This window comes from Mastigoproctus giganteus, chromosome 7 (assembly GCF_048544385.1).
Source record: "Mastigoproctus giganteus isolate SK-2022 chromosome 7, ASM4854438v1, whole genome shotgun sequence".
Classification (NCBI taxonomy): Eukaryota; Metazoa; Arthropoda; class Arachnida; order Uropygi; family Thelyphonidae; genus Mastigoproctus; species Mastigoproctus giganteus.
The window spans coordinates 123,662,279-123,686,339 of record NC_143581.1 but is presented as its reverse complement, the minus strand read 5'-3'; the positions used below and the strand labels follow the sequence as shown (position 1 = coordinate 123,686,339).

The following is a 24,061-nucleotide window of genomic DNA, read 5'->3' as shown; positions in this document are numbered from 1 at the left end:
ACCAATTTGATTGGATACTATGATGCAGTCACAAAAGAACTGGATGCGGGGATTAACTTTGATATAATATATTTGGATCTTAGAAAGGCTTTTGATACTGTTGCACATGGAAGACTGCTGCACAAATTGGAGCAGTGTGGCATTGGAGGCAAATTGCTGCTATGGATAAAGGGATGGTTGAGGGGGAGAAGACAGAGTGGTAATCAATGGACTAATGTTATTAGTGGAATCCCTCAGGGTTCAGTGTTAGGTCCATTGTTGTTTTCTGTATTTATAAATGATATTAATGATGGTATATCAAGCTTAATGTCCAAGTTTGCAGATGATACAAAGGTTGGCAGGGTTGTTAAGGACACTACTGAAGCTATGCTGCTGCAACAGGATATGGAAAGGTTGAGCAGATGGACTGAGAGGTGGCAAATGAAGTTTAACATTGACAAATGTAAAGTACTACATATCGGAAACAGTAACCCCAGAACAACGTATCAACTCTGGAACTACACTGACAGTGGTAGCGAATGAAAAGGACCTGGGGTAATTGTGCAGGCAGATATGAATTTCTCTGAGCAGTGCAGATGTGCTGCAAGAGTAGCTCATGGTGTGTTGTCAGTGATATACAGGAATTTTTCTAGCAGGGATAAGGAGGTGATTATTCCCTTGTATAAGGCAATGGTGAGGCCACACCTTGAGTACTGTATACATGTCTGGAGGCCTCATTTCAGGAAGGATGCAGAGCTGCTGGAACAAGTACAGAGAAGGGCAACAAAATTAGTGAATTGAACAAAGGGGTGGTCTTATGAAGAAAGGCTTAAGTTTTGCAAATTACAGTGTCTGGCGACTAGGCCTGGTGAGGTGATCTGATAGAGGTGTATAAAGTCTTGAGTGGTTTGAGCATGCTCAATGCCGATGGGATTCATGCTCTTGCTCAGAATAATCACCTGAGAGGGCATAAATTCAAATTGAGGAAAGACAGATTCAGGATAGATGTGCGGAAATTTGCCTTTACCCAGTGTGTAGTTGGTTGGTGGAACAGACGTCCATCCCTTGTTGTGGAAGTTGATAGCCCAAATAAATTTAAGGCTCAGCTGGACAGGTATTTGAAACGAACAGAGGGGTGTGAAATGGGAGTGGTTTTTTTTTTAGGCTGATGCTGCATAAGCTTGCTTTCTTGCATCATATGCTAATGCTAATATTTGACAGGCGCTCTCAAAAATTCTAAAATGAGCATTTGCAACTTTTTTGGAACAGTTTTGGTAAACATGACAATTATGGCTGAAATGTTATCAGAAGCCCTCAGTTTGCTTCAGTTTATCATTTTGAATGGAAAACAAAATGAAAAGTTCACTTTTTTTCACTAAATATTAGTTTGAAAAGTGCAAACTAATATTTAGTTAAACCACCTCTGACCCTGATGACAGCAGCACACTGTGAAGGCATTGACAATATCAATTTCTAAACGTAATCAATTGATAGTTTGTGGTTCCAAATACGAATTATGGCTTCCTGAAGTTCACAAAGGGTCTTTGTTTCTTTCTGGCAACTGCAGATTCCACAGAATGCTAACAGTTCTCTATAGGATTCAGGTCCGGGCTGTTTTCTAGCCAACTAAAATGATGAAAAAATGTCCAACTAAGAGTTGGACATTTTTCACCTTTAACAAATGTAAACACATTACTGCCAAAATGAAGCTAAAGAAACTACAGAAGTGCCTACTTACACTTTTAGCCAAATGACAAGGAGCAGAGTCCTGAAATATGCAGTTACTTGCCAGGTTGAAATGGTCTCTAATGGTTTCCAGCAATTTGTCTTTCAATATAGCTAGGTATCCATTGGCATTTATGGAACCTCTTATAAACTGCAGGTGACCTATTCTGCGATACAAATGCACCCCCACATCATTTGGCTAGTAGGGAATTTCACTGTAGACACCATACAGTCTGGATGGTATTCTTCACCAGATCTGTGACGAATTGTTTTGTCTCCCATCAGAGCCATGCAGGTTGAATTTCTTCTCATCCAAGAAAATAACTGACTCCCACTGCTCGGGAGTCCATTTGACATGCTCCTTACACCGAATTAATCAGGCCTGTTTCATTTTTTGTGTGAGGAGGAGGAGCTTCTTAGGACAACTGGCTACAGCTCCAGTTTGAAGAGGCATCTTCTGACATTGCATTTGCTACCGCTCCTGTATGTTCTTCCCATTTTCTCTTCAGCTTAGACGAAGAAGCTTTACAGTTTTTAAGGCATAAGTGCTTCAAAATGTGGCCTTGTTTTGGTGTAGAGACTCGTTTGCATCTGGTTCCTTTTTTCCTATCAGCAGAATCAGTATTCTTGAGTTTGGAAAGAAATTACTCACTGTTGACCAATTACAAGATGCTCTATAAGCAATATGATGGGGAGAACATCCTTTCTCACATTAAGCAACAATAGCTCTCTTTCTTAGTGGCGTCAGCTGTGTGTAACTCTCCATCCTGACACAAGCAAGGAATAACTGCAACTCTTGCAGAGCGTGCTTATATAGCTGAAAGTAACAGCTGATGTGATATTACATCACCTATGCATTTCAATCTTATCTGATGTAATCTGTAAGAAATATTCCCATATACTTACATTATTCAGACGATAATTACAATTTTAAGGGGTGATGCACTTTCTTTGAACACCAGTGTATATATGTGCTTCCATGTGCTTGGCAAACCCTTTGTCTTTTTTACAATTATTTATAATCAGATATTTGTTTCTCACATAATATGCAGGGGGAAAAAAAAGAGTGATTTTTATAATATATTAACTTATTGCTGCAAACTGTCCATTTGGAAGCTTTTTTGAGAACCAGTCTATCAAAGAACTCTGGCCATCTTCATACACATAGCTACGAAAGCCCACATCCTTTTCTTGTCTGGTCCAGGTTCGATGAATATGCATTTTATTTTATCATGAATATTTGGCCAGGATGTCAAATGATTAAAATTCAAATTTAGACCTGTCACAGTTTGAATAGTAGGTTGTTGAGGCTGTCAAATACATTGTCAGGTATGACAAGCTTGGCTTGATCCCTGACAGTCTAAAACATTAAAGAAACTGATATTCGGATGAATATCATTTCCTTCGGACTGAGAGAATTTGGCAGCAATGAACATTCTGCAACAATCAGATTGTCTGCTTGCATGTTCACGATGACTGTTAGTAACCTTGGGTGTAACCCCTCTGTACAAGTCCTGAAATATGGCACCTAGTTTACCGGAGGTGAACACCTGCATGCGAACCAACATAAGCACTCAAGGTGTGTTCACACCACATGGAGGAATGTTGCCCCTGTTTTAACAGGTAATATTAGGTGGTAGACGACTGGTGCAATACAATCACTTATCTTATTGGAGGCTTGAATTGGTGGAATCCATGCTTAGTCTCTGACCTTCAGAGACTAAGCCATAGTGTCCGTGAAAACGCAATTAGCGCGTTTTCACGGACACTATGGCGGATTTTTTCTTCCGATTTTTTGATTGATCGTACCGTTGGCTCATTGATTTTATAATGTTTTGCCACTGAGGAGACACTTTCACCATTAGAAATTTTGTATAATAACTCAATTTTATTCGCTAATGTCATCACCTTCTTTGATCTTTTCACATTTCCCTTGTTATTCATAGCCATATTTTTGTATGGGTTAGAGAGAACTTGTCCACAATAAAGTCACTGTCTTCCGTTAACACACTCGAAAAAGTCTGTTTTACACTGCAAAACGGTAGATTTATCACTTTTGTAAGCATACCGATTAAATTTATTCAATTTATAGGCATATAAATTAAAAGCAAACGACGAAACCTTCCATGACAAGTGCATAACACATACTGAACAAGGATTAGTGAGAAACATCCACGCTCACGATTTTATCACCCCCCCACCCACCCACCCACTGAGTGCTGTTTTGACCGGGAAAGATAATTTTAGCCACGCCCATGTTTTTTTTTTATGGGGGAAAATAGTCACGCCGCTTTAAATTTCACATTTTTTTTAGGTTTCATTTTATATTAAATCAGTGATCGCGAATAGTGGGGGTTTACAGTATTATAAAGTTCTATATGCAAACTAAGCAGATGAGAAAAAAATATAGAAATTTTTGAAACGTGTCATATGTCAAATGCTCCAAAACTCCTTCCCATATCCATTTTTGCAGACACTGTTAATGTTTCTTACTACACATGCACATAAATAAATATATATGTATATATATTTATTTATTTTTTTACTAGTTTGTGGAAGTCATCACATTGCATCATGTAGTCGTATAAAATAAAAACCATGGAATTCAGAGACTTTCCAGCCTGTTTCGTTCTTCAGTCCGTAGCTGATTGCATAGTGAGAAAAATGTTCTGTTTGAGACCTATTTTGTTTTATCATTTTCTATTTTTGGAATACAAAAGAGAGGGAATTGTTGGAAAAGTTCATTCTTGCCAATATCTATTCTCAAGTTCACCAATCCTAGGTGACTCAGGCACCTCCGTAGCCAGGTGGGAAGGAGCAGCAGTGCATAACACAAGCTTCTTGATTAGACCGGGGTTCGATCCCGACACCACCAAATACGGAGGATGCGGAAAGGTCAGGGAATGACCACTGCATATCCCCGGAGCAATATGGCCTTAGTTGCTAATGCTCCTAAAAAAAAAAAAAAACCTAGGTGACTCATCAACCGGTACAATACCACCATTTTGCTCATTGGGAGGCTTGAAGTGTTGAAACCCATGTTTAGTTTCTAGAGCAAAGTTTCTGGCATCCACCCTCCCCCATACTTCTCCTTTAACCCATGCACAGTACTGAGTACTACAGGTTTTTGATACCTTTCATGTTTGGGGTTTTCATAAAAAAAAAAAAAAAAAAAAAAAAAACCAGTATTGCACTGTGTACCTTCTCCCAGATTGGAACCTTTTCTAGCAGCATGCACACATATTTTGTATTTACTCAATGGCTCAGACCAATCCTTTAAGACAATCGATTGATAGCAGTCTTTAACTTCACCATAAAACAAAATCCTTAGACTTTCAGGTAATAACGTATAGGTTTGTGCTGTAGCATCACGTTTATACTTAGCCAACGACTAAGTAGTTACAAAATTGGCATCATTTAAGTATATCTCATGTTGCCATGGTATTTGCACTACCTTGACACTTCTCTAATAAAGAGAAGACTACTGTTACTCATTCTCAGCAGATACTACCACCATCTTCATCAGTGGGCACGTACCCTGGTGTTGCAATGATAGTGACCTAGTTGCAAAGTATAACTCGACAATATGAGAGATGCCTAATGGTGTGCGGTAATGTAAAATTGCATAATTTGTTTAGGGCAATGGCCTCAGATTATGAAGAAGTTAACTAACATTTAGGTTTGGTGCTATAGCATGTTTATACGTAGCCAACTACTAAGTAGTTACAAAATTGGCATCATTTAAGTATATCTTATATTGTGAATGCCTTCAAGGGTTGCCATGGTATTCTACTACCTCAAATAAGGAATGCTTTTCTAATAAAGAAGACTACTGTTACTTATTCTCGGATACCACCACCCAGACAGCACCGTTTCAGAGCTTATTAGCTCTTCATCGGTGGGTGGGCAAGGTACCCTGGTGTTGCAGTGATGACAACCAATGAGAATAAGTAACAGTAGTCTTCTCTATTAGAGAAGAGTTACTTATTTGAGGTAGTGCAATACCATGGCAACTCGTGAAGGCATTCACAATATGAGATATACTTAAATGATGCCAATTTTGTAACTAGTTAGTAGTTGGCTACTTATAAACATGATGCTATTGCACAAACCTATATGTTAGTTAATTTCTTCGTAACCTGAGGCCATTGCCCTAAACAAATTGTAACTTTCAGGCACTTTATTTTCCTGAATTCAACTTGTTTGGTGAAGATATTTTATTATTTCAATTGTTGAAATCTGTTTTTCTCTGTTTTTTTTATTTGATTATGAACAGGAATTATCACACAGTATGCAAATTGGCAGTGTTCACTTAAAGGATTATTGAAAAAAATCTAAAAAATGTTTTGGTGCCTCTTCTTCTGAAAGATAGAATACTTTCAAAGTGTCAGTTTTAATATCTTATTAGTTGAATCTAAAGACAGCCAGTGTGTTTTAGAATGTTACAATTTTTTGTGTTCAATATCTACAAATGAATTAAATTCTTTCAGTGTAAGGACAGGCAACCGCCTGTCCTTACATTGTAGTTAGAAAAATAGGAAAATGCCTTTTTAACATGAAATTTGATACCACGTGATAATCTCCCTAGTCCACGCTTGAATGGCATTACGTAAAATATGAGCAGAACAACTTACCTATTGGATATCAACATTAACTTGACTTCTCAGTTTTTGTGAAACATTATTTTTTTCCTTTGTCTCAATACACGAAAATTTATATTGTCTGCTTCAGACCCAGTACATCTCTTTTAAGTCAGTATTTTCTGCCGATAATATATGAACTACAAAATGTGCTGATGTTTCATTAGACACTATCTTCAATAATTAAATTTTCTTTTCAGCCTCTTTAGAAAAATAATACACCATCAAAGAAACTTTTACCTTGTGATTGCTGGTACTATAGATATATAACATAGCAAAAAGTGTTTTTTAAATCCTTCAAAACTTCTTTAAGGTAAAATGGAGCAATAGTGCCTTTAATGCTATAGTTTTAGCCCTCCCACAGGAAAACTTTTTTCAAATTAGCATTAGTAGAGGCATATGATTCAAGAAAGCAAGCTTATGCAGCATCAGCCGGAAAAAAAAAAATTTTTTTTTTTCCCTGCTGATGTCCAGCTCAGCCTTCAGTTCATTTAGGCTATTAGCTTCCACAACAAAAGATGGAAGCCTGTTCCACCAATCAACTACCCACTGGCTAAAGGCAAATTTCTGCACATCTTTCTACAACTATCTTTCTTCAGTTTTTAACTGTGCCCCCTCAGGTTCTTAGTCTGAGCAAGAGGAAGAATCCCATCAGCATTCAGCTTGCTCAATTCACTCAAGGCCATATACCCCTCAATCAGATCACCTCGCAGGTGTCTACTCTCCAGGCACTACAATTTGCAGAACTTAAGCCTTTCTTGGTAAGAGCACCCCTTTGTTCCCCTCACCAATCTTGTTGCCCTTCTTTGTACTCGTTCTAGCAACTCTACATCCATCCTAAAATGAGACCTCCAGACTTATACACAGTACTCTAGGTGTGCCTGACCATTGCCTTGTACAACAGAATAATCACCTCCCTGTCCCTGCTAGCAAAATTCCTATATATCATTGACAAGACTCCATGACCTGCCCTGGCAGCCCATCTGCACTGCTCAGCGAACTTCATATTTGACTGCACAATTACCCCCAGGTCTTTCCACTTCCCTGAGTGTAGTACCATATGGTTGGTATGTTTCTCTTCGGTTATTGCTACCCATAAGCAGTACTTTGCATTTGTCAATGTTAAACTTCAGTTGCCACTTCTCAGCACATTTTCCCATCTAGATCCAGTTGGAGTAGCATACCGTCTTTACTGTCGTTAACAAACCTGCCAACCTTTGCATCATCTACAAACTTGTACGTTAAACCTGATGGGCGCCTCCGTATCCAGGTGGGAAGGAGCAGCAGTGCGTAACACACGCTTCTTGATTAGACCGGGGTTCGAGCCCGTCACCACCAAATACAGAGGATGCGGAAAGGTCAGGGAAGGACCACTGCACATCCCGGAGCAATATGGCCTTAGTTGCTAATGCTCCTAAAAACCAAATAACTAACTATAACTAACGTTAAACCTGATATACCTTCATCAATATCATGATAAATATACAAAACAACAATTGGCCCAACAGCGAACCCTGGGGAACTCCACTAATAACATTTGTCCATGAAGAGCAGTGTCTATTGCGTACCACTCTCTGTTGTCTCCCACTCAACCATCCCTTTATCCATTGTAGCAACTTATCCTTAATGCCATACCTCTTCAATTTGTACAGCAGTCCCATGTGTAACAGTATCAAAAACTTTCCTGAAATCCACATATATGATATCCAAATTATTTTTGGCCTTCTGTTCCTTTGTGACCACATCATAGTATCCAATCAAATTGGTCAGACAAGACCTCCTTTTAACAAACCCATGCTGTATCTTAGCCATTACTGCAGTCTTGTCTAGACGATCCTGCAATGCTTCTTTAACCAGTGATTCCATTATTTTCCCCGGAACACAAGTTAAACTAACAGGTCTGTGGTTATTTATGTCACCTTTTGAACCCCCTTTGTGAATTGGTGATACAATTTCACACCTCCAGACCATGGGGACCTCCCAAGTCCAAGGAAGCTCTCATAATTATGGCTAAGGGTTTGCTTACTTCCTTTGCTGCCTCCTTTAATATAACTGGATAGATCCCATTCCACCCCAAGTGCCTTCCTTATGTTTAACTTCAACAATTTTTCATCCACTTTGCTCTCAGTTATTACACAACTTAGTTCCATGTTAGCATTTGATAAACTTCTGGCACTCCCCCTCATTGAATAGCTCCTCATGTGTGAATATAGATGCAAAATACGCGTTTAGTTTATCAGCTACCTGAGCATGATCATCAATAGTCAACCCATCTACGTTAAGTGGTCCAATCTGATTCATCCCTTTCCTTCTAGAGTTTACATAAGTAAAGAACTCTTTGTTGTTTTTCTTTGCATCATTTGCCAAATATTTCTTGTAATTTGCCTGCCTAACCTCCTTTGTGACTTGATTACAGACTAGTTTATACCTGCCATAGGCTTCTGTGTCACCTGATACTTTCTATGCATCCCATACATTCTTCTGCTCTGCCATTAGCCTCATTAATTCATCTGACATCCATTTATGCCTAAACCTTGAACAGTATTTCTTAGTTGAAATGAAAAGCCTAGTAGCCTCCAAAATTAAGTCCCTGAAGGCTTCCCATTTATAATTCAACATTGGTAACATCATCAGTTGATCCCACTGTACAGAATTTTTAAAAACTGTCTGAGACCTCTGTAGTCGCCTTTACGAAAGCAAAAACCCTTCCTGGGTTTTTGCCTTTTAATGGTAGTTGCATCTTTAAGTAATTCCCACATCAGTACATTGTGATCACTGTCACCCAGTGGTCCCTTTATCTGCAAATTCTTAATGCATGAATAATCACTGCTGATGACCAGATCAAGAGTATTACTCCCTCTGGTTGCCTCTTGAACATGTTGCTGTTGTTAGTGTGCGAGTGACCAACCCACAAGTTCCAGTCAATATTTAGAAAGTTAAAATCCCCCGTTATAAGACATTCTGATTTACTGGCCCACTATTTCTCTGCACAATTCCTCATTATAATCATCAGACTCATTCGACCTATAAACACACACACCTACTCTCATTTTTCCTTTCCCCGTGCTTATTTCACACCAAACAGATTCAACACTGCATTGTCCACCAAAATCAATTGGATGCACTTCCTTAGATTTTGTTTCTTAACTAACAGCATCCCCTCCTCCCTTCCTGTCCTGTCTATCCTTCCTGTACACATTATACTCCTCGAATTCCAATCTGCACTGTCTATATCTGTGTGGCACCACGTCTCTGTTATCTCAACAATATCTTCCTTTGATGTTGTGACTAGCACTTCAAGCTCATCAAATTTATTAACTGTACTCCTTGCATTGGTGTACATGCAAGTATACATGCACCTGTTCCTACACCTAGCCACCCTAACACAGCCCATGTATTTACTTGTTCCACTATGACTCCCAGCAGTCCTGAAAATCTCCATTACCTTGCTTTCCAGGCTGCTGCTCATTCTAATAGAAGCAGTGCAAGAATCACTTTTGCCTCTGCCTGTGGCCACTGTTAACACTTTTAGTCTGTGTAATCCTCCCCACGCTAGCAGTTTTCCAACTCGCCTAACACTGCCTCAATAGCATCAGCAAATATTCTTGCACCCTTTCTATTTAAGTGTACCCCATCCATGTAGAAGCAGTCTCTCCTGTCAACAAGCACAGACCAGGTTGAAAAAAATTCTATCCTCTTGTGCTTTGCACAATCTCTCCATGGCCGAATTGATCAATAAGGCTCTCATCATATACTCCCTCCTATCGTGTCCGAGTAGAATTGCAGACACTTTTGCATTCAACCCTAACTCGTGACTCTTTTTCAACATTGACCTGTACTTATTGAGTAGATCTGCAGATCCCTTACTCTTAATGTCATTAGTTCCAACGTGTAGAACATCACCTTTTGTGCCCTTAAAAGATATATGCTCTACATTGTCATAAATTTTTGCCCCTGGCAGACATTTCCTGTTCCACCTATCCTTGCATGGTATATTCCCCATCTTCCTGACAATAATCGCCAACAATAACTAGTTTCTTTGGGATCAGCACATTCTGCCTTGGAGATTGCCTCTGTTTTGCCTGACACACAGGAGTGAGCTCTGTCGTTGAGCTGGGCAGCTGAAAGCTTGATAGGCCCCTCATTAATTTCTTCAGTGGCATTTACCCTACACCTCAAGCTGTCATAGATGCCCATCAGAATGCTGAGTTAGCACCTAATTTCGTAACACTCTAGACACTAGCAAAGGCACAAAGGCATCCTTCTTGGCTAGTTCATGTCCTGTTTTAGAAAGGTCAACAAACATTTCACATTTTTTGAGACTGATGCGTTGGAGAAACTCCCCCTTCCTTTCTCCCCTGAGTCACAGCACTCTCGCTAGTCTGTGATCTTTGCTTCGCAGCTCGTCTTGGTCATGATTTCCATTTAAATACAATTTAATTAACAATGAATTTTAATAAGATTAATATTATTTTTGATTAATTTATAATACCATAAGCTAACAGATTCCTAATACAGTGCTTCATATTATACTATCAGTTCAAGATATATGTTTAAACTATTTCTTATCGACTACAATATTGGCGCCAACACTGGGAGTCATAACTTTCGCTGGTTAAATTTAAAATAAGAAGCTAATGAACGCTACTAAACCCATTTAATATCTCCGTAAAACACAATGTACTCTGTTAAATAACGAAGAATACGGCAAAAATTAAAAATACCTATCCCTTTATAGCAGCCAAAAATCCACCGACTGTTCTCTTCCTCGACCCGAGCACACATGATATGTTAGAATTAGTTGTTATGTTAGAAGTAACAATTACATAAACTACACTCAGCTTCTTCTGCATTCTGGCACTTTTTTAATGAAACTCCATTGCTTCCCATATTCCTCCCTATAACTGTCGTCTCTTCTGCATTTTATATCAAATCGGTTAATTTAAAAATAAAAAAAAATACTTAAGTTTTTAAATTAAAACTGTAATCTGATCATAAGATATTTTAATAAAATAATTTAAGGTCACGTACTTAGTCTGTATCAGTGTCCTAATTTAATGAGATGGTTTTTGATAATGAAGCTGAAAGAATTGATGCCGATATCAGTAATTGGAATAATAAAAGTTTTTACACCTTCGGTTTCAGTTGAGGGGCTTTTTCAACATCAATGACAACATTATTAAATCAGTGTAATCCAGAATCTTAAGACTTGAACCGAAAAGAAGTGTTCTGAAATAATGCTTACTTTATCACTGCACATTGTTCTCTGATAGGTGAATCTGAAATGTGACCAGCCTATTACATTATTATGTGTGTAGTATGCCCTGAAGAATATTGAATTAGTCACAACGTGAAAACTTAGATTTAATTTGAAGGCCTATTCACTCATCAAATAGAAATTATTCTTGTTGGCATGACTCTCTTCTTTCATACAGGGATGATTAGACCGGGGTTCGAGCCCGTCACCAACAAATACGGAGGATGGGGAAAGGTCAGGGAATGACCACCACATATTCCCGGAGCAATATGGCCTTAGTTGCTAATGCTCCTAAAAAAAAAAAAAAAAACCAAACCAAAAATCATACAGTGATAGGCCATTTAAAATTATCACGAAAAATAGAAAGTTGAAGAAACGAAGTAGATAACGTTTCCCACATTGAAATTACTTTTTATTTGCATTTAATCATAAGATTCCTGAAAATAATAAAATATGGGACATTCCTATGTCTCGAAGTGCTCTTCAGGACAAAATGACGAAAAACGAGATGTTTGGTCACATATAGGTCTTCTTAATAAGCTTCCATCTTATGGTTTGCCAACTGTTTTTTGTAAGTTTTTCTCACTGTGGGTGATGGTAGATGGCTCTGTCTTATAATTTCTCTACTAATGCTGGTGTTCCCTAAGGTTTAGTTCTTCCTCCCACTCTTTTTCTCTTGTATATTAATGATCTTCCATTAACCAGGAATCTTCTCCATAGTTTTCCGATGGTAGCACATTGCATTTCATCTTCCAATATAAGAAACCTTTCCCCTGCACAAACAGCTTCAACTTGGTCATCTAACACACTTGTTCCTAGAGGTGTAAGCCGACGGGGCTAGCCGAGTGGGTAAAGTACCTGCCCGGCAACCCAAAGGTCGCGGGTTCGATTCCCGCCTCGGGGTTGGATCAAAGTACTGCAAAAACCTTAGGAGGTGCAATATGGCCACAGAAGCCGATGCGCCAACAACTACCAAATCAAAAAAAAAAAAAAAAAAAACCCTAGAGGTGTATTGCTAAAAAAAATAGTATTGGAATGCTCATCGATTAACTACAAATAGTTACCTATGCTTTTTTTCATTTGCAAAAATAAGTCAAAGATTAGAATATTTTTTTTCAGTATTTATTTATAACTACTAAATAAAAATTTTAAAAGTAAAAAACAAAGATAAAAAATTAAAAATCAGAAAAGAAAAAAAGAAACTCCAAAATAATATAAAAAATACTGTCCAGAAGAATCATGAAATTCCCATACAGGATCAATTACATATTCTTGTGTGACTGCCCTTTTTGTTTGTTGTGATTCAACAGCAGAATGATGAAACCACAACCAAGTTTGGACATAAATTTGGATTCCATAATTGTAATGGTGGACCGTATAGTTTAATAAACAAGGAACTTGCCGTTGTTGGATTTCTTTATCTAACACATTGTACTTTAGTAATGTTCAATTTATATTTTTGTTTTTAAATAAATTTTTAAAGATTACTATTAATATATATTTTTAGTAGCAATGGGTAAAATAGATTATTTCTCCCTTCCCTTTGATTATGCCAATTTTTCATAATATTAGGTGTATAAATTTAATGATTTTCTATTATGACATTTAGAAAAAAAGTACTGGAATGTCGTTCCAGCCCGAATACATCACTGCTTGTTCCTGCTGAGGGCAGATGACCCTCCTATGTGCGAGTTTTGTGGCCCCATTTTATCTATAAAGCATATTTTAGTAGATTGCATTAATTTTACTCATATTCGCAATATATATTTTTGCTGCTATTAGCGATCCGACTGGGCCTTATACACTCAGTCAGGTGTTATCAGACAACGACCATGCTATTAATATGTACACACAGCTAAATTTAATAATTTATTTTTAAACTTATACTGCTTTTATTTATTTAAATATATATATATATATATATATACACCCACACACACACACACACACACACCGTGCTGCCACTTCATTGGGTACAACCCTGCTGTGCATACAAATGGTCTGTCCCACTACATTGCAAGTCACATGATCGCAGTTGTGAATATAAATGCAGAAGAACCTTTCTAGTATCAGTTAAGCGTACAAAAAATAGCAAGAATGGTGAGAAGGAGTGATCTAGCGGACTTCGAACATGGCATGGTAGTAGGTGCAAGATGCTCTGAAATGGCAGTTCTCCTGAACTTTTCACGCACCACAGTTTCAAGGGTGTATCGAGAATGGTGCAACGAACAGAAAACATCCTCTCAACGGCACTCCTGTGGAAGAAAATTGCTTGTTGATGAGAGGTCAGAGGAGGATGGCTAGAATTGTGCAAGCAAACACACAGGCCATAATGTCGCACATCACGTCAGAATACAACATTGGTGTACAGAACAAAATATCTCAACGGACCACTAGTTGCACTTTGTCGCAAATGGGCCACATTGCGTACCTTTGATATCAATGAAGAACAAGTGAGCACGCCTCCTGTGGGCCCCTCGACGTGGGCACCTGTACGTGGTGAGGGGACCTCCCAGTGACGCTGCTGGACTTCCAGACTAGCATCACTGGGATCCAACGCCCACAGCCAGGTTCCAGGCTTACATCAATGGAATCCGGCGTGTTTGCCGTGCGCTGCGACCCATGGAAATTTGGAAAGGGGGATCCTGGTGGTTGAGGAGCCCAGCTTCAATACACCACTTTGGTCTCTGCTTCGACAAGACGGGTGGTCCTGGAAGGCCCGGCTAGGATCAATCGGCTAGTAGGCTCGCCTGCGAGGGTCAACCGTGTCAATGCCACGCCCCTACCCTCATGGTCCGAGGGACAGGATTCAGGCTGGCGGCGGTGCGGGTATAGTGTCTGGGTAGCCCTGGAGTCCCACTCCCGAGCGCATTTATTGCATGCCGGGTAGTGGGCGTCCCTTTGGGCTCTGTGGTGGGTGGGGAGCCCGGGCACTGAACAAATAAAAAACCTCTATGAATCCTGATAAACTTACTCCTTCAGGGGCCCCAACCCGGTCCCTATCTGAAAATTTAGACAGTGAAGCAGATAGCATTATTGCTAAAAAGAGGCAGCGAACAGAAGTACCATCAGGGCCTGTTCCAAGGTTCCTAATTATGCATTCAACCGGTGAAAAACCGATTGGTAAAATGTCGCCCTTTTTTATTCAAAAAGGGTTAGATGGGTTAGCAGGTTCTCCCAAATCAGTTAAGAGGCTCCGTTCTGGAGACCTCTTAATTGAAACTAAAAATGACAGGCAATCCGAACATCTACTCCGAACAACATCAATCAGGAATACCTATAACAGTGACACCACACAGAACACTCAATTCATCGAGAGGTGTGATTTCGGAGTGGGACCTTCTCGATGTAACCGAGGAGGAAATCTGCTCCGAATTAAAACCCCAGGGAGTTATTGCCGTCAAGAGAATTACTGCGCGAAGGGATGGAAAAATTGTTAAAACCAGGAGCGTTATCCTGACTTTTAACTCTCCTAAACCTCCTGACGAGATTAAAGCTGGATACATCAACTGTCCAGTGCGTCCATACGTTCCGAACCCTTTACGGTGTTTTAAATGCCAGAAGTATGGACATTCTCAAATGGCCTGCCGCGGAGTCCTTGCATGCGCTCGATGCGGTGCAAAGGACCACGAAACAACAGCATGTTCAGCCGCAAAACCCACCTGTATTAACTGTGAAGGTGAACACCCGGCCTACTCCACGAGCATGCCAGAGGTGGAAAGAAGAAAAAGAAATTCAACGGCTGAAGGCAGAGCTAAATATATCATACCAGGAGGCAAGGAAATCGGTCAAACCCCTGAATATCAAGAAACCTACCTACGCCCAGAAGGTAGCAGGGAGATGTTCCGTTGGAACTCAGACGGACATGACCATTCCTCCAAAGGAGTCTTTCACTCCATCGCACAGTATCTCTTAAGTTCTCAAAAACCTGCACAAAAGGACCAATCAGCTGCCACTCCTATATCGGTACCTCCTAATGCTCCACAAGTAACAAAGATAATTATGAAAGAAAAGAATAAGAAAGGGGAAGTCCCCCCCCTCTAGTACCCAAGAAAAGATGGATGTGGAGCAGAAGGAGGTACCCGAAGATTCAGTCTTGGAACTCTTTGCGGAGGAGGAAATGGACACGGGACAGCATCCATTCTTCCCCAAAAAAGACAAATCCAAGACTGATAAAAGTAAGCTCTCAGCACCTCGGAAGCCGCCTGATGGACCCACCAAGCCAAAATAATGACTAAATTCCTACAATGGAATTGTCGTGGATTCCGGCGAAATATTGATGACATCAAGGCCCTCCTGCAAAAGCACGAGCCAGTTTGCCTTTGCTTGCAGGAGACATATCTAAAGGCAAATGATGATCCCACCATGCACAACATCACATTTTTTCGAAAGGATAGAATTGCGGATGGCCCTGACATGGGGGAGTGGCTATCCTTGTGGGTAACCAGACCCCAGTGCAGCCTTTGCTAATTACAACCAGCATAGAGGATGTTGCAATTCGCCTTTCAGTGGGATTTCTATTAACTGTGTGCTCCATTTATTTGCCACCTGGGACTGACATCTCCCAGGAAGACCTTGATGATCTTCTTAAGCAACTGCCTCCCCCTTTCTTACTTCTCGGGGATTTTAACGGACATAACACCCTGTGGGGTAGTGCTAACATCAACGGAAGGGGACGAGTCATAGAGCGTATGCTCAATGACAATGACCTTTCCCTTCTAAATACCGGAACAAACACTTTCTTCCACATGCCTACCCGTACTTTTTCTGCCATTGATCTCTCTATCTGCTCCCCTTCTCTACTCCCTTCACTCACTTGGGAAGTGGAGGAGAATCCATACGGAAGCGATCACTTCCCTGTGATAACCTTGTTACACAGTGGGAGACCATGTCTTCCTTTTAGGTTACCACGGTGGAAGATTGATCAGGCTGACTGGACTGCCTTCCAACATCAGGCAAATTTTGATCAGTCGAGAGTCTATCAATGATGCAGTTAAGTACATCACAGAAAATATTGTCCAAGCAGCTGCGAATGCTGTTCCAAAAACATCTGCCAAGTTTCCACCATTTCCTAAACCTTGGTGGAATTCACAATGCACAGCAGCAAAAAAGGCTCAAAACAAAGCGTGGGGGATATTCCGCCGATATCCCACCACGACCAACCTTATAACCTTTAAACGTGCACGAGCCAAAGCACGATATATCCGCCGTCAGAGTCAAAAGGAATCGTGGATCCATTTTACATCATCTATTAACCAGTCTACTAACTCTAAGGTAGTCTGGGATAAAATCCGGAAAATGAAGAGAAAATATACATCCCACCCTTCTTCAATCCTAGATTATAATGGATGCGCTATTGCAGATCCAACTGCAATAGCTAATTCTCTTGGGGAAACATTCTCTAACATCTCTGCAACATCTTCGTATTCCCCAGAGTTCCTGGTCCTGAAACATAAACTAGAAAAACAAGCACTTAATTTTAAGACCAAGGGCCTCTATCCCTACAATGGGGCATTCACTATAGAGGAACTGAAATGAGCCCTCACTCTTTCCAAAGCAAGTGCTGTTGGACCAGATGGCATCCATTATGAAATGATTAAACATCTTTCACCAAAATCTATGGATTGTCTGCTCCTTCTGTATAACAGAATCTTTACTGAAGGGCAGTTTCCGGACTCCTGGCGAAAGGCAATCGTTCTTGCCTTTCCTAAGCCAGGAAAGGATCCAAAAGTCACCACCAATTATCGTCCTATAGCTCTGACTAGCTGTCTGTGCAAAATCCTTTAGAGAATGGTCAATTCTCGTTTAATATGGTATTTAGAATCAAATGATCTTCTCTCCAGCATCCAGTGCGGCTTCCGAAGGAACCGGTCCACTTTGGACCATCTTATTAGATTGGAAGCATCCATCCGGGATGCTTTCCTAAAACGCGAACACTTGGTGTCGGTGTTCTTTGACATGGAGAAAGCGTATGACACAACTTGGAGATTTGGCATTTTAAAAGATTTACATAGCCTAGGCCTAAGAGGGCATCTGCCCTTTTTTATTCAAAACTTTTTAGCCAAACGATCGTTCCAAGTTCGTGTGGGATCCTCACTCTCTCGCTCCTTTAGCCAAAAGGAGGGAGTACCACAAGGATCAGTATTAAGTGTCACGCTTTTTGCCATCAAAATCAATTCCATCACAGAACAACTTCCTCCAACTGTAAACAGTGCCCTCTATGTTGATGACTTTAGCATTTTTTGCCAGTCGTGCAACATGAGGGTTATTGAAAGACAACTGCAGAAAGCCATTGATAGTTTGAATTCCTGGGCACTGGCTAATGGCTTCAGGTTCTCGCCGGAGAAGACCGTTTGCGTACATTTTTGCCGCAAGCGTAATCTTTATCCTGAACCTGAATTAAGGCTCGGACAAAATGCTATTCCAGTAGCAGCGAACACAGAATTCTTGGGACTCATATTCGATAAAAAATTGACCTTTTTGGACCATATTCGTCAACTCCGCACAAAGTGCACAAGAGCCCTTAATATGCTCCGCTCGCTCTCCTCCTTATCTTGGGGTGCAGACCGATGCACCCTTCTAGGGCTTTACCGTGCACTTGTGCGATCCAAATTAGATTATGGGTCCCAAGTATATTCTTCAGCCAGAGACAGTGTACTTCGATGGCTGGATCCTGTCCATCATCAGGCTATACGCATCGCTACTGGAGCATTTTGAACATCTCCTGTCCAGAGCTTATACGTCGAAGCAAACGAACCACCGTTATCGCTTCGTCGTAAGCAGTTGTCTCTAAAGTACGCCTTAAAACTAAAATCCCTGCCAGACCATCCTACGTGGCCATTCGTTTTGAGCCACAATGGGAAAATTTGTACAACACCCGTAAGACTGCCAATCGTCCTTTTGGTATTCGTCTCCAAGAGCTACTCAAAGAACTTAATATCAAGGTAGACAAGGTTGCCCAAACACCAAAGCAACCCTTTCCACCCTCGCATCTGATGTCCCGGCATGTGACTTGTCCCTTAGAAATTGGGGAAAGTCGGACACTCCATCATCGGTCTACCTGCAGCTTTATTCAGCACACCGAGCTGAACATTCCGACTTCGTGCCAGTCTACACAGACGGTTCGAAGTCGGAATCATATGTGGGATCTGCTGCTGTCTTTACAGACAGCACTACATCGGAGCAGATTCCCTCTGAATGCAGTATATTTACTGCAGAGCTGCATGCTGAATGCCAATACCAACGGTTCATTTTATATTGCGACTCTCTCAGTGTGTTACAGGCTTTAATATCTGTGAGGTATAATCCTCATCCAGTTCTGTCTAGCATTCAGCAGAAGATTCACGTTCTCCATGAATGCGGATATGACATCCGCTTCTTCTGGATTCCCAGCCACATTGGGATTAGGGGAAATGATTTGGCTGACGCTGCAGCCAAATCAGCAATTCCCAATAATAACCGCTGCCTGTCAGTCCCCTATACAGACTACAGGCAAATAATACACCAAAACATACACTCCCAATGGCAGGACTCGTGGAATAGACAGACTGGAAATAAATTATATTGTATAAAGCCTGTAATTGAACCGTGGCAGTCTAGTCTGCGCAGGAATCGTAAGGAGGAAGTTGTTCTTGCCCGGATCCGCATAGGACATAGTCATTTAACTCATTCGTTTTTGCTGAGGGCTGATGACCCTCCTATGTGTGTGTCCTGTGGCACAATTTTAACTATGAGACACATTTTTATTGATTGTCCAGATTTTAGCAATATCCGTTTTACTGCTTTTAATCATCTGACTGAGCCGTATACACTCAGTCAGATTTTATCCGACAATGACAATGTGTCTGCTATTTTTAAATTTTTAAAATCAATAAATATTTTTACTTGTTTATAAAATTTACATTTTTCTTATACTTCTTGACATAGTGACCTAACTAATTAGGTCACTGAAAGTTTAAAATTTTTTATAAATGACATGGTCTTGGCGCAATATAGCCTTAGTAGCTAATGCACCAATAAAACCAAAACAAAGCAAAGCAAAACCTCCTGTGGGCACAGCAACACCAGCACTGGACTATCGAGGATTGGAAAACAGTTGCGTGGTCTGACGAGTCGAAGTTCCTGGTGCATCATGTTGATGGAAGGCTCAGAATTTGGCAAAAACAACATGAATCCATGGACCTGTCATGTCTGATGACTACTGTGCAAGGTGGTAGGGGCAGTTATGGTGTGGGGAATGTTTTTTTGGCACACGTTGGGTCCATTGATACCCATAGATTCACATCTGAATGCCACATCATACCTAAACGTCATTGCCGACCAAGTGCATCCGTTCATGTTGACAGTTTATCCTCAGTCAGCAGGATAATGTTCCAGTGCACAAAGCCCGAATCGGTATGGAATGGTTCCAGGAACATGACAATGACTTTTCTTTGCTGCAGTAGCTCGCTCATTCTGCAGATCTCAATCCTACTGAACATCTTTGGGATGAGCTGGAAAGGGCTGTTTGCTGCAGGTCTACACCTCTGTCGAATCTCAAGGAACTGCGTGACACACATGTCTGCATGGTACTCCATTCCTGCACAACATTTTCAGCATCTTGTTCAATCCATGCCTAGACGAATTCAGGCTGTTTTGAAGGCTAAAGGAGGCTCAACACACTACTAGGTAGGTGTACCTAATAAAGTGGCAGCACAGTGTGTACACACACAATAACTTGATGAGGTAACCTTTTTAAAGGTTACCAGAATATATCTTTTTTCATATTTTAACTTTTTCCTAGTGCAGTATAACCACAATCGTTTTTGTGCCAGTAAAATCAAAATATCATCATCTTCTCAACCTTCAACCCATACGAGGCGCCTCCGTAGCCAGGTGGGAAGGAGCAGCAGCAGTGCATAGCACAGGCTTCTTGATTAGACCGGGGTTCGAGCCCATCACCACCAAATATGGAGGATGTGGAAAGGTCAGGGAATGACCACCGCATATCCCGGAGCAATATGGCCTTAGTTGCTAATGCTCCTAAAAACCAAAATAACCAACTAACTAACTAACTCAACCCATACGTGGTACTAGGTATTATAGGTTCTAATGCCTCATGCCTGGGATTTTTATTTAAAAAAAAAAAAAAAAAAAAATTTTTTTTTTAATTTATAACACAATTTTTATCAAAAAGTTATATACAGCAGCATTCATTTTACGTGAAATTTAATAAAATTCAGAGTTTCTGCAACCTTTTTGTTATCCTTGTTTTATGTCTGCATTCTTGTGTTTAAAATTCTAATTAAAGTATTTTCTTTTATAGAGGCTGCAAGCAAAAGTTTTGAAACTTGTGGATGTGTCGTATGGTGGTGAAAATGGTTTTAATCAAGCAATTGAGCTATCTGCAGAGGTGCTGTCTAATGTCAAATTTATTCAAGAAAAAAAATTAATTGGTAAACCAGTTTATATATGTATATTAACCTCTTATGTTTGGATAATTTTTGAGACAGTAATATAGCATGTGAAATTGTACTTTAATAACCTTTCTTGATCATGTAAAAGAGCTGCAGGGAAAGGCTGCACAATTCTATAGATATAATTGGTAGAATCAGCTGAATGCTATGTAAACTTGTTTGCAGGCTCTATCAGATTCATCATAGTCTTCCCCATGTGGAATCAGGATTTTCCCAAAATATCCCAGTCCTTAGCATCTTTGAAGCCCAAAATACAACCATGTCTGTGAGACAATAACAGCATGCTCCAAAATATGCATTTATAATCAAAGCAATGTTGGAACACCTCACCTGAGAAAAGAAGTTGTTTAGGAATAGACCAAATATTATTCAACTGGTATGAATTAGAATTCAAGACTTCGCAGAACATGAACTCAATTTGAATAACATCATTCCTCTCTCCTTCCGCCATAAAAAAAATAAACCAAAAAGATGTTACCAAGTTGTGGTATATTAACATTGTTTTCAGGATTGATTTTATTAAAATATAATTATGAGGTGTAGTCTAAGCATTTACCCTCATCTAGAAATATTTGAGTTAGAAATTTGATATTGCAAGTTTTGGCTATTAAATAACAAGTCATTACACATTGAGTGCTACCTGTAAAACAAAGGCACGTAAGTTGACCTTGAACCTTTCCCTGGTTGACTGCCAAGTCATGTAAAAATTAATGAGCACGTTCATGCTCATTAATTGCTCCATTGTGAGACAGATTTTCGTTACCTTGGGTTTTTGCAGTTTGCTAGGAAAATGGCGGACAAAAGAATTCAACAATGAACCAACCTCAAGTTAACAGAACTAAAGAAAATACCAACTGAAAGCTATGAGCTTTTTACATCAAGTTTATAGGGAAGAATTTGTCAAGTGCTCGTGTTTTGAATGGCATAAAAGATTTTTAGAAGGAAGAGAGAATGTGGAAGACTGTTCGGTATCCATGAAAACTGGTGAAATTGTGAACCAGGTAAGGACATTTATTAGAGGAAGTCATCTTTTAAGCATTCTAATGCTTAACAGTGCATCAGAATCAATATATATAGAAAAAGAAATAGTTAGACATTAAATTTTTTTTTTTTTTTTTTTTTTAACTGAAAATTTAGGTGTGTATGCCAAGATGGTGCTAAAATTTTTACTGAAGAACAAGAAGACTCAGTCTGTGAAGATGATATGAAAAAAAATGAAGATCCAGACTTCGAGTGCTATAATTACTTGCAATGAAAGTGGGCTGTTCTAGTGTAGCCCAGAAACTAAAAGACAGTTAATGCAGTGCAAGACAAAACAATTCCCCAGACCAAAAAAAGCAACAATATCAAAAACGAAAACCATTCTTCTTGTTTTCTTTGATATTTAAAGGAATTGTCATGGTTGAATACATCCCACTAAATCAGACATGCTACACAAGTTCTGACAGGGCTGTATGAAAAAATTTGAAGAAAGAATTCTGAATTGTGAAATGATAGTTGGATGCTCCATCAAAAAAATGCTTCACCATACAACATGCTTTCTTTTCACCAGTTTCTAGCCAAAAAATAAATACCTGTGTGTGTGTGTGTGTGTGTGTGTGTGTGTGTGTGTGTGTGTGTGTGTGTGTGTGTGTGTGTGTGTGTGTGTGTGTGTGTGTGTGTGTGTGTGAAGGCACCCCTCTTTGCCAGACCTAGACCCTTGTGATTTTTTCAGTTCATTGAAGACATTCAGAAAAAAACTACCAAAATATTAAAATGGGAGAGAAGATGGCAGAAAATGACTACCAGAAATGTTTTTGCTTGGAAGATCATGGAACAGTGTGTGCAAGCACAAGGCAATTATTTTATAGGGGAGAACTTGTAAGTTGTGAAATATTTCATTATATTCATTTTATGGCAACAGTCTCATTATTTAAATAGCCTTAACTCATATGTATTTAGAAATTACTGAGTCTTATAAGTTAATGTATATTTATTTGTTTTTCTAGATCTGTCGGTTAGAAACCAGACCCATTAGTACAGAGGAAAGTGATATGTGAGTTTGTCAGTTATAAAATTTCTTCATTTGCAAGGCAAAGAAGCAAAACAAAGCCATGAGGAGATGCAAGCTATATATGGGGATAATTTTCCCATCATGTCTTAAAAATTGGAAGACAGTTCAGGCATTGGCAAAGCAGTGTGCACAATGACCTAAGAGAAGAAAGACCTGTCTCAGCTACAGACCCTGCCATTGTGGCTAAATCAGAACAGCTTGTCCTTGGAAAAAAAAAAAAACAAATGTTTAACTATACAAATTTTATAGCTGGTGAACTGAGTGTTAACCTTGGGTCTGTTTGCGTCATAATGTATGGTTCCTACTTGTCTAAGGCAGTAGCCTGCTGTGTTCAGACTCTTGACACCTCCTCAAGAGCTCCAGCAGAAAAAGTGTTCTGCATAGTTTTTGTAGGTTTCAGAATGTGTGGGTTTTTTTTTTTTTTTGACTGAATTGCAATGTTGGATGAATGCTGGGTACGTTGCTATGACCCAGAAACAAAACAGATGATAAAACGCATCTTCACCAAACTCAAAAAAAGGCTGAGGCCCAGTTGTCTACCAAGAAAATCATGTTTCAGTCTTCTGGGACCCTAAAGTTATCATCCTTACAGATTATTTTCCAAAAGTATCTTCATCACTGGTGGGTATTGTAGAAACCTGTGAAAGTTTCGAGGCTATCAAGTTGAAGAGATGTGGGAAGCTATGTTTTGTTTGTTTGTGTGTTATTTGGTTTTTAGGAGCATTAGCAACTAAGGTCATATTGCTCCAGGGATATGCGGTGGTCATTCCCTGACCTTTCCGCATCCTCCATATTTGGTGGTCACGGGCTCGAACTTTCTTCTAATCAAGAAGCGTGTGCTACGTACTGCTGCTCCTGCCCACCTGGCTACGGAGGCGCCTGTGGGAAACTGTCTAAAAGTATCCGCCTCGTACAATGATTCTGCTCCTAAGGCTGCTTTTACAGTTGACTT

The 24,061-nt window shown here is 39.8% G+C and overlaps 1 protein-coding gene across 1 annotated transcript in view; it reads left to right on the top strand.

Annotated features, from left to right (window-relative positions):
• The window catches only part of eRF1 (eukaryotic release factor 1), a 323,744-nt gene that overhangs the window by 192,857 nt on the left and 106,826 nt on the right, over positions 1-24,061 (top strand). Inside the window, exon 6 of the mRNA XM_090377890.1 lies at positions 20,906-21,035. Within this exon, the coding sequence (XP_090234016.1) occupies positions 20,906-21,035 (130 nt within the window). The remainder of the gene's footprint in view (positions 1-20,905; positions 21,036-24,061) is intronic.